The sequence below is a fragment of the Lynx canadensis genome, chromosome C2 (assembly GCF_007474595.2).
Source record: "Lynx canadensis isolate LIC74 chromosome C2, mLynCan4.pri.v2, whole genome shotgun sequence".
NCBI lineage: Eukaryota > Metazoa > Chordata > Mammalia > Carnivora > Felidae > Lynx > Lynx canadensis.
The window spans coordinates 20460199-20477492 of NC_044311.2; the positions used below are offsets into that span (position 1 = coordinate 20460199).

Consider the following 17294-nt stretch of genomic DNA (forward strand, 5'->3'; position numbering starts at 1 on the left):
AAAAAATCAAGATTTCTCATTTTAATGCATTATATCCAGTTGCTAAGGAGCTGGCTTGCCTTATATGGCAAAACTGACTTTGTAGAGTGTTTTTGTTGTTGTTGTTGTTGTTATTTTGTTTGTTTTTGTGGTTGTTTTAACTTAAAAGCTGTTTGCATCAGTGCTTTGAAAATTATTCAGGTCCCTACTACTCACAACAAACTCCATTTCTTACCCGTGTGACTTTCGGTAAGATACTTTGCTTCCTGGAGCTTTTGGCTTTTGAGTTTGTAAATTGAGTATTGTAATAGATACATAGAAGAATTGTGCATTTTATTCTTTTTTTTATATTGTTATTTTTTTAAGTTTTTATTTAAATTCCAGTTAGTTAACATACAGTGTAATGCTAGTTTCAGGTGTACAATTCAGTGATTCAACACTTCATTCAACACCTGGTGCTCATCACAAGTGCTTCCTTAATCCCCGTCACCTGCTTAACCCATTCCCCCCACCCACCTCCCCTCTGGTAAACATCAGTTTGTTGTTGGGCATTTTAAAGGAATTAACGGAGAGCCGAGCTAGTCCATGCAGTTACTCAATAGATTTATAAAATGTAGCTATTATATCCTCTACGTCGCTCACTCCCGCCCACCTGGCTGGCAGATTTCACTAACCACAGCACTCCATGGCCAGTGTTTTGTGTCAGATCAAATTTTACCTTTATGCCCACAATCCATCATTTGTGTTTCAGTTCATGTTCTTGGGATCAGATGTAAATTTCTTGCCTACGGTCACATAGACCCCAGAATTCCTAGTGCACCTTTCCATTCCCTCCTGCGATGGATGGAATAGTGTTTCATGTGTATGAAAGTAGTTGCTTCACAAGTAACTATTTAGGACTTGGTATTATATAAAATGCTCTTGATGTTTCCCTGTTAGGTATGAATATTCTGAGTGGTTTAGTAGTTTAATCATAGGTCACTATTGAAATATATATATATATATATACACACACACACACATATACATATACATATATATACACATATATACTATAGTTAAGTGTGTATATATATATACACATACATATAATCATGTATTTAATACAAAAATTAATATGCATATATTTAATAAATAAAAGTATATAATTAAATTTGTATATATACATACATATGTATGTGTGTGTATATACACATATATATAATAAGGAAATAAGGAAATAGATACTATAGAAATTATTTATCCCATCAGGAAATCAGTTCTGAAGCCTACACTATTTTGAATATTTAATAGCATCAGCCCTTGATTATTTTGAACTTTGGTTTTATCATTTGGAGAAATGAAAGATTAACTAGTAGGTTAAGCTGTCAGGCAGAACATCTGTGATTGATAAACCCTGAATGGATTAAATGCAGAAGTTCAAGGTTAAAGTGTTACATTACAGAAAGAACACTGAGCACTCTGATGGAGCATTTCAGAATATTGATTGACAAAGTATCCTCTTTGTGAAGACTTTCTTTCTGCAGGGATCAAAATAAACAAAGTGAAGGATAGGAACATGCTTTTAAACTTGTCTTGATTGACTGCTTTCAGAGACCGCGGTTTGTGTCTTCACGAACTTGGGAAGTTCCTTTGCAATTTATTAGGTTCATTAAAACATATATGCCTCACCCAGTGAGCACCAATATCGGGCAGGCATTGTGCTAGGCACTGTATATATGTTGTCTCTAATATGATAAGCTTCAAGTAGCAACCAGTGTCTTAGAATTCCTCTGTTTCTGTATGAATTATTAAAACAGACATTTCCAAATCTATATTTTCATTTGATTTTCAAAAATACAAACATTTGAGGTGCACATCTGTTACTCTGCCCCATAATCTTTATTAAAAATACTCTGATTGGGATGCAAGCTGATGCGGCCACTCTGGAAAACAGTATGGAGGTTCCTCAAAAAACTAAAAATAGAACTACCCTACGACCCAGCAATTGCACTACTAGGCATTTATCCACAGGATACAGGTGTGCTGTTTCTAAGGGACACGTGCACCCACCCCATGTTTATAGCAGCACTATCAACAATAGCCACAGTATGGAAAGAGCCCAAATGTCCATCGATGAATGAATGGATAAAGAAGATGGGGTATATTTATACAGTGGAGTATGACTCGGCAATCAAAAAGAATGAAATCTTGCCATTTGCAACTACATGGTTGAAACTGGAGGGTATTATGCTAAGTGAAATTAATCAGAGAAAGACAAATATCATATGACTTCACTCATATGAGGACTTTAAGAGACAAAACAGATGAACATAAGGGAAGCGAAACAAAAATAATATAAAAACAGGGAGGGGCATAACAGAAGAGACTCATAAATACGGAGAACAAACTGAGGGTTACTGGAGGGGTGGGGGGAGGGCGATGGGCTAAATGGGCAAGGAGCACTAAGGAATCTACTCCTGAAATCATTGTGGCACTATATGCTAACTAATTTGGGTGTAAATTTTAAAAAATAAAAAATTAAAAAAAATAAAAGAACTCAAACCTTTCAGTTAAAAAATACTCTATTAACAAATAGGTTACTTTCGTATTTTTTAAAATTCACAAGTTTGTACTTTTGTAAATATACAACTGTCTTGTGAATAGACCAAAGTGATATTTAGTGTTTGCTCTATAGTTCAATTCTAAATTCTAAATGTAAACTAACAGAAATAAATATACAAAAGGCACAGAGGAAATTTTGTGAGCTTTAATGATTATCTTATTTACTTAATACCTTAATGTCTAACATTTGATACTCAATGATTTTTTTTTTTAATTTTTTGACTTTAAAGGTATATTAGAAATTTGGTATATAGAGAGATTAACTGCTCTGAATTCAGAATAATTTGTTAAGTTTAATTTGTTAAGCCTGTGTATGTTAAAATTTCCTAGGCTTTGATATATATGTTACTAGACATATATACACAGAGTTTCAAATAAAAAAGGCGTGAACTTAACATTTTTTCAGTCTCTACTCATGGAGGTTTCAAAATGCTTTCCTCAAATTAAGAGTACCAATATTTCCAGAAGTGTGACATTCCAAGGAATGAAGTGACACTGTTGGTAAACAGTAACAACAAAGCTACTCTTTTTTTTTTTAAGTATATTTATTTTGAGATGGAGGGAGAGAGCACACTTAAGAGCGAGAGGGAGGGGCAGAGAGAGAGGGAGAGAGAAAAATCCCAAATGGATTTTTTCAGCATTGGGCTTGAACCCATGAGCCTTGAAATCATGACCTGAGCCAAAACCAAGAGTCAGACACTTAACCAACTGGGCATCCAAGGGCCCCACGAAGCTACTCTTTTTAACGTATAGAAATACCTACAAGTTCATTAGGTATTTTAATGCTTACTATTGTTAAGACAATTTCATAATAAGGAAAATAATAATAAACATGTATTTGTATCCTAAATGCAATAATTTCTATTAAAAAAAATGAAGACATGAAATCGCTATCTTCTCAAGGAGAATATTTTAATCTGCTTTACAAATGAAATACGTTTTATTTGCTGATTTTGATTTTGCGATATTGCAAATAATATTCTTGCTGCTGAGCCTGTACAGATTGGTACAAGGAAATATTTCAGGACTTAGCCAAATTTTAAAAGTAGAAATGTTAGTCACAGGGGTGCCTGGGTGGCTTCGTCGGTTAAGCATCTGACCTCGGCTCAGGTCATGATCTCACGGTCCATGAGTTCGAGCCCCGCGTCGGGCTCTGTGCTGACAGCTCAGAGCCTGGAGCCTGCTTCAGATTCTGTGTCTCCCTCTCTCTCTGGCCCTCCCTCGTTCATGCTCTGTCTCTCTCTGTCTCAAAAATAAATAAACATTCAAAAAAAAAAAAAAAGAAATGTTAGTCACAGATCATTTTTAAGAGGTATCTTCAATTTTGTTCCTCAATATCAACACTATAGATTTAGAAGCATGAATCTATTTTAGAATAAAGCAAGTCAACATTTCACTTAGACTCATGAATAGTTATGCCCTGCTGTCCAAGTTCTTCTGGAAGTGGACTCTGAGACTTTATTGGGGAACATCTTCTGTGAGCAATGAGGCATGCAGGATTGGGCAGTGGGAAAAGTTGAACTGTGATGCAGTCACAACAGAGGCCTCCTTCCATCCTAGATCGTATGAGGAGGTCTGGAACTGAAATCAGAACTTCAGAGTTGTCTTGTCTTGAGGCAAAAGGGAGAAGGCCTGACGCCTGTTTTAATCAGTCCTTGCACTCTGGAGGAGTTTGAGCTTGGGTGAGGCAGCACCCTCGGCGCCCAAGGCGATTCATGTAAAGAATCTCAGGTGTGAGTCCTCAGCTCCCAGCGCTCCCAGCTCTCCCAGGAGCTGGGGAAGGGGGTGTGGAGGCACACCGCAGCATCCACTACACCTGTGTTTGCACAGCCACTAGCCACAAGTATGCACTGACATGTCCTCTGCTTTCCAACCGTCGTCTTGGTTTATTAAAACAGGTAGGAAGAGATGGACTTAGATAGTTTGCCTAGGTTCCCTACATGTTATGACTCTTCCTTGATATTTTGTATCCCCTACTAAGGAAAACCCAGTGGCAACATTAAGAGAAGGTCTTGAATCATTCCTCTTAAGTGTAAATGAAATACACATCTTGGGGGAAGAGAGTTAGGAATTAACTTTACCAAGCAATCAACCAACTATGTGCCTCTGACTGTGCTGGATAAAATAAATAAGCTTCAACTGTCTCTTTAACCTTTTTGGACATCCTGAACTAGAGGGGGACTTATAATGAAATAATTACAAAATATGTTCCTGCTGAATTGCATTCTTGTAATTATAAGAATGGAATGTTTTGATGGAAGCTACATTAACAGCTAAGGAGTTTTCCAACTTATTTTTTTCCCTCTATGATATTATGTTTGTCCTTACCTAATTTCTGATATTTTTAAGCTCAAGCACGGTGATGGATGTAGATGAATACCTTTTGCAAAGCATGATGTGTCACTCAGATAAAAATCACATGAAGTTATTTATTAAAGCTCACTACTATTTGTGGACTTGTTAAACCATGTCACTGATACCCACCAAGGCATATTTTACTTTGAGTTTTCTGAAGAGGTGCTGACCAGAAATTTATTTTGGTTCTTTAACTTTTTATTGAAAGAGAAATTCTTAGCAATACTACACTCAAGACAGACCTATCACCAAAGTTTTATGGATGCTGTAAGAAAGTTTAGACACCCGCACTCAGAATACTAACAGGTGGACAAGAAAACAAGTTTATGTTGTGCTTTGGTGACTGTAGACTTGTTATTTTTTTGCTTTTATCTGTGTTTGTTTCAACATCTGCCCTCTATTTTCTGGCTTGTACTACTTTTTATTTTAATTGGTTTGCTGATTCAAACTTGCTGTGTTTGGCCTTGCTGTTGTTAAGCAATATTTTAAGAGGGAAGTGAAAAAGAGTGGGAAAAATACTGGTTTTGTTAATTTGGCTCCAGCTGGTTTTATACCTGGAAACAGGAGAGTAAATGGTTTTTCGGTATGGTTAATTAAATCTTGTGCTGATGGTTTCTGTTGTAGGTATTAAGTCACCTGCCTTGTTATTAAGTCATCCACTGGTCTAGTAGGGTTAGATTTGCCATCAGGGAATCATTTTTAGAATGTTTACTTTGTGTTCAGTAACTGATTGAGGACAGAATGATGCTCGGCGTCCAGCTGACCAGAGAGTTAATTGTGAGATTAAAAAAAAAATTTTTTTCTATTTTATGTTTATTTATGTTTGAGACAGAGAGACAGAGCATGAGCAGGGTGGGGCGGAGAGAGAGGGAGACACAGAATCCGAAGCAGGCTCAAGGCTCTGAGCTGTCAGCACAGAGCCCAATGTGGGGCTTGAACTCACGAACTGTGAGATCGATCATGACCTGAGCTGAAGTTGGGGCTTAATGGACTGAGCCACCCAGGCGCCCCGATTGTGAGATTTTTAAAGCTTATTCCTATGGGTCTCACTCTACTTTGTTTTGAAAACAAAATGGCAGGCAAGAAAGTGGTGCAGACATGAGCCTCTCTTGTCTCATCTGTCTCTTAGAGTTCTTTTCCGTGAGAAAGGAAAACTCCCACTGTATTTTGTTTTCCTAATGCTTCTTGGATTTTCACCAGCAGGTTTTTACAGTCTGTTGCTTGCCTCTCAGATTAGAAGAATGCTGGCATATTTTAACGGTTTCCTAGGATTCAAACAGCCTTTAATTAACAGCAAATTGATGTTTTGGAATGTTACCAAAATATGGGAGACTGAACACTGGGATGTGCTTCTTTCCTTCCAGCTTCTGAGTGCACGGAGTTCTCTAACGGGGAGTGGGGGAGAGGGGTGAAGGTGCTCCTTTGCAAACAGCTGGTTGCCTACCAGTATGCAAAGGGTGTCTTTGTTGGCATGATATTCCCACTGCTTGCTCATTGGTGGCCTTCTAAATTCCACCTACTCATGACTGGGAAGGAGGCAGGTAGTCCTTGAATGCTCAAAGCTGAGGGGTGCTCAACAGTTCAGGGACTGCTTGGTTTGTAGCTGGGTTCACTTGTTTTAGTCTCCCAGTTGCCAGGGCAGTAAGGTATGGCTGCCTGTCTTTGTGGTTAAGTTTCTTCTCCATGCCAAGTGCATGTTATCTTGCTGCCAGAGTTTTGGACATGCTGGAAAAGAGCAGTTCTGTAAAATAATCGCTTAGAATTGATGCATATTCTGAGCAGAAGTTAGTTTTCAAAGAGAGAGGGCAGTGTGGTGGAGGGTGTTCCTTCTGAATCAAGGGATTTCAGTGAAGGGTTTGTTGCGGATCCATCCCAGAGCTTTAGGCAGGAAAGGAAGGATAGGTTGGGGAGCATGAAATGTTTGAAAGGGTAACTGTTACCTACACAACCACGTAGTTATATCTGAGGAGGGGAAGGGAGAAGCTCAGCTGGCTCCCTCTGCCTAATGACAGATCTGCTCATTGGCCGGTTTCCAGTTGAGGTCACTACACTCCATGGCCTGTTTTCTCCACTAACCCACAAAGCCGGCCTTTTGGGCTCAAAGGACGCCTCAACGTTTTTTGTTTTTTGTTGTTTTTTTTTAACGTGCATCATGTCCCTGATGGCTCCCTTTGCTCTCCTCTCTGCAGGTGGTACATGCCAGAGCCCTGCTCTCCCAGCCCTGGTCCGTCCACCAGCCCCTCCTCTGCAACCTTCGCTGGATATCAAACCCTTTCTTCCCTTTCCTCTGGACACTGCTGCGGTCAACCTCTTCCCCAATTTTAATGCGGTAAGTCTCAAGGTCAAATTTGCATATGTCACCGTGGTAAGTGCCTGGGGTACGTTTTTTGTTGTCGTTGGTTTTCTTTTTTGAGAGGGTTATTTTATTTTTTTGAGCGAATGCTCATATACATTATTGTGTTATTTCTCAAAGGAGAGTTTGCTGCAGCGTCGTTTCAATACAATATTGGAGGCTATGGGGTTCCTTTTTATAGCTGAGCCTTTGGAATTTGTTATGAACAATAAATTCATTTGGCCACAAGGTTGTAACTTCGTTGCAGAATGGAAAGGGGAGAAGTTGACCCAATAGCCATAAGACTGGTCTTGATTTGCTAGGGGTGAGTCAGTCACTACTTTTGTCTTACTGTATCAACAACAGATAAAGTGAATTATATGAAAGCCACTAAGTAGCTGGCTGCCTGGTTACGTAAGGTCTCCAGAACCAGGCTCCTTCAAGGGAAAATTAAAAGAGGCTTAATCTGGGGCGCCTGGGTGGCTCAGTTAGTTAAGCGTCCGACTTCGGCTCAGGTCATGATCTCGCAGCCGGTGAGTTCGGGTCCCTCATCAGGCTCTGTGCTGACTGCTCAGAGCCTGGAGCCTGCTTCAGATTCTGTGTCTCCCTCTCTCTCTCTGCTCCTCCCCCACTCACGCACTCTCTGTCTCTCAAAGATGAATAAATGTTTAAAAAAATATAAAAAAAAAAGAGGTTTAATCTGATTGCATTGGTCTTGAGTTCATGTCTCCCCTTTAGTGTCTTTCTGGGTAACACTGACAATTCCATTATTTTGTTGGCGTTTATCTAAATGAAAACCTAATGAATTTGTTATAGAGAACATTATAATTCAAGTAGATGTCTAAAAACATAAACATATTCCTTCTATCTGGATCCTGCACTTTAATTTTCTAATCTGTTGCCACTTTTCTGATTTAATAAAGAGGACCCTGATAATCACAATAATGATACATTCCATTTGAAGAGCACTTTTTTCCTCCTTAAAACAACTCAGTGTTCTGGTAGTGGGAGTTTTTTGGTTTTGGTGTGTGTGCTTTTTCCTTCCTGCCTTGTCACAGTTGCTCAGTTAAGTCTTTCTTAAATTGCTTTATGTTTTGGACTTTGCCAGTGGCCTTCTCAACAAACTCAACGACTTACTTGCTTCTATTTTCACTCTTAGCATGTCTTTGTAAGTTGACAGATTTCTCATATTCATCATCATCTCTTTTTGTACAAGCCGTGAGAGAGTATTGTGATGATGAAAATAGAAATAAGGGTTGAAAAGGTTAGAAACCAGAAAGTGACTTTTTTTTTCCCCCCCTAATGTCATCTGATTCAGATTTCAGCAGTTTGTCATAATGCAGGTTTGAGCTTATCAATGACAATGACGGGATGTGTCAACACAACCAAAGCAAAGAGGATTAAGATGGGAGGTCACTGAATGCCCAGTGACCTAAATAATACAGATTTCTTGTTGTAACATCTTGTTCCCATGATGAAATTTTAAAAACTTTCCCACAATTAGATCATTCTCTTTCAAGAGACACAAGTGGGTCTTGTTTTCTTTAATAATACTTCATCGGGGGGACTTTGGTCATGCCAGTGAGAAGGTATAGTTATATGCTAGTCCTTGCTAAAGGGCAGGGGACAATCAGCATGATCACTTTGTTCTTTTAGGGGTGAGGGATTTTCCATGGAAATCTTACTTTGAAATTGATGGAGCATAAACGGAACTGCATAAAGATCATGTTTCCAAAGTAGAGGTTTCTAATCCAAGGCGTTTCAAGAATACTAGAGAAAAAAATTGCTCAGCATCAAATTCTCTGGTTTTTTAAGTGACCACACAGAAGTCCCCTGGGTTCCCTTTCTCTGCTCCTCTGTTAAGTGGCTTCCTGGCATAGTCTTGCTTCCCAGATACCCGGAGATGATCCATCAAGGTGCTTTACCTGGCCTCTGAGACCACTTGGCATCCTGTCAGTTCGGTCTCATGTCAGCTTTAGAGCAGTTGAGGCGAAGTTCCTGGAAGGCTGTAAAAAACTGGGCTTTAAACTTGCGATTTGCCAGTTGAGAAACATTAAAAGCAAAATGATTAATTTGATGGATGTAAGTATTGTTTGTCATAAAAAAATATGAGTGATATGCTCAGCTATTAGACACTGAGCAGTCTCTTTATCCTCTTGACTACTGTTTCCTCCTCTTTAAAGAGAGTGGACCTACTACTCTCTTCCTTTGGGGATTATTTCATTCAAATATTTGAGTTTTTGTGGCAAAGGAGGCATTGTATGATGATCAAACTGGACCCTGCAACTAGACTGACTGCATTCAAATCTCAAAGTTGCTACTTAACCATCAATACAACCTTCGGTAAGTGACACAACCCCATATATCTCAATATCTTCATCTGTAAAATAGGATTAAAAATCAACCTACTTCTTAGGCATGTGGTAATGCTTGTGTGGGTTAAATGATGGAGAACACCACTCGACCCACAGCAAGCACTATTTGAGTGATACGTAGTATGTTCATACATAGCCTGTAAACTCTTGTTGGTTTGAATGTGGCAGTTCATTGACTGATTGCAAAAATTTGGCTTGATTCTTTTTCCTCTATGATGAATTTTGACTTATGTTTGTATTTGCTCCATTTAAGGGGACCCTCTGTTGCTGCACACCTTAAGTTATTTCCTTTCAGTGCTAGCCAAGCAGCAGCCAAGCAAGGATTAAGCCACTCCTTGCTTCATACTGAGGAGAATGGTTGCAAAGCCCATAATCAGGTGGCTTTGGACTCAGAGTTAGTATAGAGCACTTCTATAACTAATAGCCTGACTTCTTGATTTTGTAGCAGGTATGAATCTCAATCCATGAATTCAGGGTGTATGAAGCATAATTTTTTTATGCAGTAAATTGATTTTATTCCTGAATCAAAAGCCCATTTTATAATGAAGGGAAATGCAATTTAATTCTGTTTCAGGGTGTGCTGTGGTTCTGGAATGTAACAGGATATCCATCCAGCCCTTGGTGGGAAACTACCTCTGTTCACTAAGCTCCTTATCCACATAGGCATTCATAGATGGTCAGCACCTGGTTAGCATGGCTGTTTAGGCCCCCACCTTCCAACTTTGGACACACAAACTTTGCATGGCTGTTGGTGGTCCCTTCTGCCTAAACGTGCCAAATTACTCTTATCTCTTTGCCAAGAAAATGATGAACCATCTGCCACCCAACAACCTTCCCACATCTGACCTTCTCAAAACAAGTTCCTAAGAATCACAGACTGACTGCCTGTTATATTCCTCTATTTAGGATATGTGTATGGAATTATCTGTCTATTGGGAGTAGGGTGGGGCAGAATGGGGAAAGAAAAAAATATGTGAAATAAAATCAGGAAAGCATAAATGGATATCTCTGATTATCATCCTTCACAAGAGCATAAGCCACTGGGTTTGGACATTAGCCGAGAAGAATAATGAAACATCTGTAAAACTATGCACAGTTAAAAAGGAAAGGAAAACAGGTGTAGAATTTGATCTTAGATATGGATATAGAAGAGGCCATTCGATAAAACCATTAGGATCCCTTGGTCTACTCAGAGCCAACTTTGAAGAATAGCAACAGAAACTGTTCTCTTGACCTGTTTTATCATGGATGTTTTATCATGGATGTTTCAGTAGCTTTGAGACAAGAGAAAGCTTTCCTTGAATTTTCCTCATGTACCCCCTGTACTGCCCCTCAGTCCCTTAAGACGTTGGAGTCTCAGTGCTTAGGACCATTCTGATCCCAATGATTGTATTCTGCATCAGCATTTCTTGAAAGGAACCAATACCAGAAGTAGGTAGGTGATGTTTAGGAAAAGATATATTAGAAAGTGGTATGAGCTTGGTTCATTCTATCAACTGCTATTTTTTTTTTAATTTTTTTTTAATTTTTTTTTCAACGTTTATTTATTTTTTGGGGGACAGAGAGAGACAGAGCATGAACGGGGGAGGGGCAGAGAGAGAGGGAGACACAGAATCGGAAACAGGCTCCAGGCTCTGAGCCATCAGCCCGGAGCCCGACGCGGGGCTCGAACTCACGGACCGCGAGATCGTGACCTGGCTGAAGTCGGACGCTTAACCGACTGCGCCACCCTGGCGCCCCTCAACTGCTATTTATTAAGCATCTATTATGTGGCGGGAATAGGGATAACAAAAATTATGTTATGACCTCTGCCATGAAATAATTCAATGTATAAAGGATGTTAAGCAAGTAAATATTTGTCTAAGTGTATAGAGTGCAAGGGCAGGATGGGAACAGGAGTGGAAGGAAGACTGTGTGGTTGGCGTAGTGAGGGTTTGGTGAGAAAAATAGAAACTATTCTAGGCATGCAAACAGGAAGGGACTTAATATAAGGATTTGGATGATAACAAAGCCTTTGTAGGTGGTGGGCAGTAAAACAAAGGTCAGGGAAGGCTGTTGTTGGCTCTCAATTTCTCTGCTTCCTTTCATGGAATCAGGAAGTTGCAGAAATACAAGATGCCCAGTAATCCCAGTTACTTTCATCCAGATGCCATGAAACGCCTCTCTTTAGTGAGATCCATGCCTGAATACTGCTGGCAGACACCTGTGGGAATGTAACCTTCAGGTTTCCAGTCCTTGTGCTGTAAGAGGGAGCACAGAGGGGAGAAGGCAGTGCTGAATTGCCAACAGACTTGACATGATGGCAGAATGGAAAGATTTATGCATCATCGGAAAACGAGCATGTCTGCAATCATGGGCAAGAGGCTAAATCCTTTGGAGCCTCCATGTCCTGTTCTGTAAAATGAGAATGACTAAATTTCTCTTAGGTTTGAGGGATAGCTGACTGTTAAAATGCTGGAGATTGATGCTGAGAAGTGGCTTGCATTACTTGGGATGTTGTTTAAAATGAGAGCTGATTATTTAAAAATGCCTATATTCCTTGACAGTTTTCTCCTTGAGTCTCAGAGTTGCCCCTTTTCCTTTTCTTTAATGTATTTTCTTCATACACTGATCAGTGGTTTAGCAATAATGAACCTTCAACGTGTTGTTGCAACTGTGTAGCTTTGGGGGGATGTGTTACTGGGGACTGACTATAAACCTAACCCTGTGCTCCCCTTCCATGGCTGTGTTTCCTATTGGCATAAAGATTAAGTGGGTAAACTGACATGATTCACCTGCAAGTACCAGACTCTCAGTAAATATTGAGGTCTTCCAGGAGGTGCATGGAAGAGAGTAAGGTCACATAGAGGGCCAAAAGACATAAAGGTGGGCAAATAAAGAGGAGTAACTATTTTGTTTTCAGTTAGCTTGGGCTAATATTCTTTTGTTGTTGTTGTTGTTTTTCAGTAATCTCTACATCCAATATGGGGCTCAAACTCATGACCCCCTAGGTCAAGAGCCACATGCTCTTCCAACTGAGCCAGCCAGGTGGCCCATATTCTTTCACATTCAAAAAATGTAAATTAATATAGAAGTGTTGACTCTGTGTTCCTCCTCTGTGTGATATGATTTCATTATGGGAGAGGGAGCCAAGCAGAGAGGAGGAGCGAGGTAGAGAGAGATCAAATCTTACCATCCAACTCTGTGCTGATTCTTCCTACTTCTCAAAAACAACTACCCTAGACACTTGAGTGTGGTGTTAGTTGGAGTTCAGAAGTGTTATCAGTGGTGGGGAGGGGGACAGGAAAGTGAAATGGATGTGATTTATAACAGCATTTCTCATACTTTACGGTGCATGTGAATCACTGGGGGAATCATTTTAAAATACAGGTTCTGATTTAGTAGTTCCGGGTTGGGACCTCAGATTTTGAACATATGTGAGTAGGGAAGGGGAGGAGAAGCCAGGGAAATGATTAAATACACTGGACAGTTCTTATACTCCTGGAGTGTATTTCTTCATTCATTCACCAAAGTTTACTGAGGACCAATCATGGGCTAGGCCCTTCAGATTCAGCAGTAAAACTAACAGGCTAAATTTCTGTCATTGTGGAACTTATTTTCTGGTGTTTGTGTGCTGGGGTATTAGGGAAGTTTGAAGTATTGGAGGAAGAAGAAGCAATTCATCTCTTACGCAATGATTTGCTTGTTGGACATTTACTAAGCACTGACTAAATGTCTGACACTGTAGCAGATAATAAAAATGCAAAAATAAGGAGGAGGAAGAGAAGGTAAAAAAAGAAAGAGGAGAGGGGGAGGAGAGGAAGTGGAGGGAGTGAAGGGGCAGGTGGAAGAGGAGGAATGGTCCTTGTGTCTATAGTATTGACATAAGTTGATTAGTTACTTCTTAAAACAGTCTTCTATCAGCTACTGGTAAACATTTAGATTTTAAAACACTACATTAGACAGTAGAGTTTATGCAAGCAGTAACCCTATCTATACAGTTTGCTTCACTTGTTGAAAACTGTGGTGCATTACTTAAGTCATTCTGTAAAGGATTCTGTAACTAAATGCTTAAATAAAATCCTTTGAATGTAAATGCTCCCTGAATCCAAGGGAAGTTGAAGTCACTTGGAGGTGGCCAAGGAAAGCTATATGGAAAACATTAAGGTTTAATTTGGGAGCTGAGATCAGTTCCATGCTTATCTTGTTTGGTAACGTAATCATAGTACAGAGCCTGGAACATTGCAAAGACTCAACACACAATTCTGGAATTGTGGATGGATGCATGGATGGATGGATGGGTGGATAGATAGATAAATAGATGACAGAGAAAATGCATGATAGGTAATAGAAGAGAGATAGCCATTATAGTTGTACCATAAGAAACAGAACAAAAAATCTAAGTACTCACTGTTTTCATACACTAGATTATTTCCATTTAACCAACGTTATTAATTTAAGGGATTATTAGGAAACATAAGCATGCATAGCATCAAACCATCCCCTTAATTTTCATCCATAATTTTATGTTGGCTCATGTGTTTATTTACTCTGGTTATATGGAAGAACAGTGATGTTAAAATCACAGTGGTTGTTTATAGAATGTCCTCTAAAACTAGTCTTTTATGATATTCCTCAACTGTTTCATATGACTCCAAAAGGACTTTTACCATAAAATATTGGTGAGGCACTTTATGACTCTAAAAGGACTTCATTAAGTGTGTATAACACATATTCTACAGCTGTGGCTTACATATGCATTTATAATATCATAATAGGTGAATGACAAAAATACAGAAACCTAAAGAAGAAATGTCAGATTGAAGTTTTTGTTATCTTCAGATATATACCCTTCAAGATCTTCATTTCCTCCATCTTTAAAATGGAAACACTACCATGTGTAATGGCACACGTTGCCTACTTTCCTTTCAAAAATTATTCCTTACTGTCACTTTCCTCTGTGGCTCTGTATTTTGTTCCAGATATGGAGATGCCTCCCATCACTCAGCAAGTGTAGCAGTTAGAGAAACAATAGTTAACCACACTTGTGTTTGTTTTTTAGAGATATTAATTAAATCCAGTTTATATGTTAGTAACTGCTCTTACTAAATGTCTACAATTGCTGCCATCCCTAAAATAGGTAGGCAACCAACTGGAAATTATGAGTAGAAGAAAATAAGACTGTCTTTCTTAGTCACAATTGGTAGAGGATGTGGAAATTTTTCAGGTGAATAATGACATAGTAAATATAGTATTGATTGCTAAGTTCTTTGTCCTTTGAAGACAGAGATAGCAGATTGCTAGCTAGTTCTGTGCATTAACTGTGTCATATTTGTATAGCAAAAGCCTCTTAAGAAACATCTACTTATGAGGTCTTTCATTTTATGTTTTCACACTGAAATACAGAAGCTTATTTGCCAAACCCTCTAGCTTCCTGTGAAGCCAAAAGCTGTAAAAGTCAAGCCTACTTATAAAACTCCAAAACGCAAAATGACTTAAATATGAGTATCTCGGCTTGAAAATAAAAGGCTAATAAATACACAATACACAAATAGTTTCCTCTTTTAATCCTTGCTTACTCTTTGAACAGGTAACGCATTCTCCTGTGATTCAAGATATAAAAAGAACAAAAAGGTTTCCCTGACTGTTCTTCCCTTGCCGTTCAGTTCTCCTCTCTTAAGTGACAATCAAGGTGGTCAAATATTTTTATTTCTATTTTTCCAGAGATAGACATTAAAGATGTGGCTTAATATACACCATATGCTTGCTTATTTTCCTTTATCAGTCAATCTAATCATAACAGACTGACACTTTGCTCTTGCAAAGAACATATTTGACCTGTTTCCTAGTCTGAATTTCTTACTAACTGTGATTCTAGGTAAAGAGGAGGACCCAGATAAGAGCCCGTCTAAGCTCTGAGTTTATGGGATCCAGCAGCTCTTTCGGAGATCCCTGCTCCACACTTAGATACAGACATTTCAGAAATGAAATAAACTTTTTAGAGTTAATTTCTTTCTACTCCAACTCACTTATTTTACAGATAAGCCTAAAATAATTGAGGGACTTCCAGCTTCTTGGGTAGTAAGTGGCAGAAAAATTTGAGACTCATGACTTCTGTTTCATGAAGATGCTAATCACTAAATCATGTTATGGTTTGAATTGGGTCCCCCCAAAATTCATAACACATAGTACCTTTGAATGTGATCATATTTGTAAGTAGGGTCATTGAAGATGACATTGAAGATGTAATTAGTTAAAACAAGATCATTAGATCATTAGAGTGAGCCCTAACCCACTGTAACTGGTATTCTTATAAGTGGAAATTTGGACACAGAGATACATGTGCAGAGACACAGGGTGAACACCATCAACAGGCCAAGAAGACAGGTCTAGAACAGATCCTTCCCTCACAGCCCGAACATTGACACTTTGATTTTGGACTTCTGACCTCCAGAACTGTGAGGTAATACATTTCTGTTATATAAGCCACCTAGTATGTGGTATTTTATTATGGCGGCCCTGGCAAGAAAAGATTTTTAGAGCCATCTGATTTACCACTCTCACTTGCCAGACTCTTTACTATAGGGTTTCTGACAACTTACAATCTATCTTTTTACTTGACTCTCTGCAGTGGTTGTAAGTCGGTCTTCCCCTGGGGCAAAGAGAGTCCCTACACCATAGGTCATCTACACTGTAGGGAAGTTTTCTTTTAGAAGCCAGTTCAGGCTCCCTGGAACTCCTGTAAACAAAGGAAAAATATAATTCACAATATATTGTTTTTTTTTTAAATAAAAAGTATGTATTGATCATGAACTGAGTGACAAGGGCTCTTAAGGAAGGCAATTTTACACCGACCTTGTTAACAATATAATTTCGCAAGAGTCTTGGATGTTATAGCTATTATCTGAATAACATAGGTAAGGAAACCTATAGGTGAGAGATAAAATAGTTTACCCCAAATCACGCAAATAGTGACCAAATCATGGCCAGATTTAGGTTTAGTGATCCAAGTCCAGTGTGATTTCATCTATAACAAAGCTAACCGATCTCTTTCCTGAAAACAGTTGTAGTTTCTTCAGTCAGCTGCCAGAGCATTGGTTCTGTATTAGTTTATTAATTAAGTAATCTGTAACTCCTTAGAAGACTTAATTCCCAGACAGTAAGTTATTTCTTGCGCAACAATCTGGCCATGATTGGGTAAGTATGGAAAAGAGCATTTAGAGCATAAATGGGGGCTTCATATTATGTCAGCCTCACAAACATTTATGTTGTAGATGGGCAATCATTGTTAGGGGATAAATAACTTTAAATGGCATAAATTTTAAAAAATTCACTCCTACTCCAACAATAATTTAGGCTTCTTAAGACTCAAAAATCCATCTGCACACATAAGGAAAAAAAATACTAAGAATCTAAAAGGTTTGAGTTCTATGTTTAATACCTTACTTTTTGTGAAACTTTGAGTCCAGATTTTCTCATCTGTGGAACCAGAATAATCATGTTGACCTCATTCGAGGGTCTAAAGGTGTTAAAATTGAAAATAATATAGAAATAGTAGACATTAAGGAAGTCTATTGTATCAGAGGTTCTGGTGTTGGGACCCTAATGAGCATTATTTACACTCTCCCCAAAGTGATTCCTTTGCCCCTTAAATGTTAAGAGTCACTGTA

At 38.8% G+C, this 17294-nt stretch overlaps 1 protein-coding gene across 1 annotated transcript in view; it reads left to right on the plus strand.

The window, feature by feature from the left end:
- The window catches only part of ZNF385D (zinc finger protein 385D), a 298572-nt gene that overhangs the window by 68342 nt on the left and 212936 nt on the right, over positions 1 to 17294 (plus strand). The window contains 1 exon segment of the mRNA XM_030328864.1: positions 7128 to 7267. Within this exon segment, the coding sequence (XP_030184724.1) occupies positions 7128 to 7267 (140 nt within the window).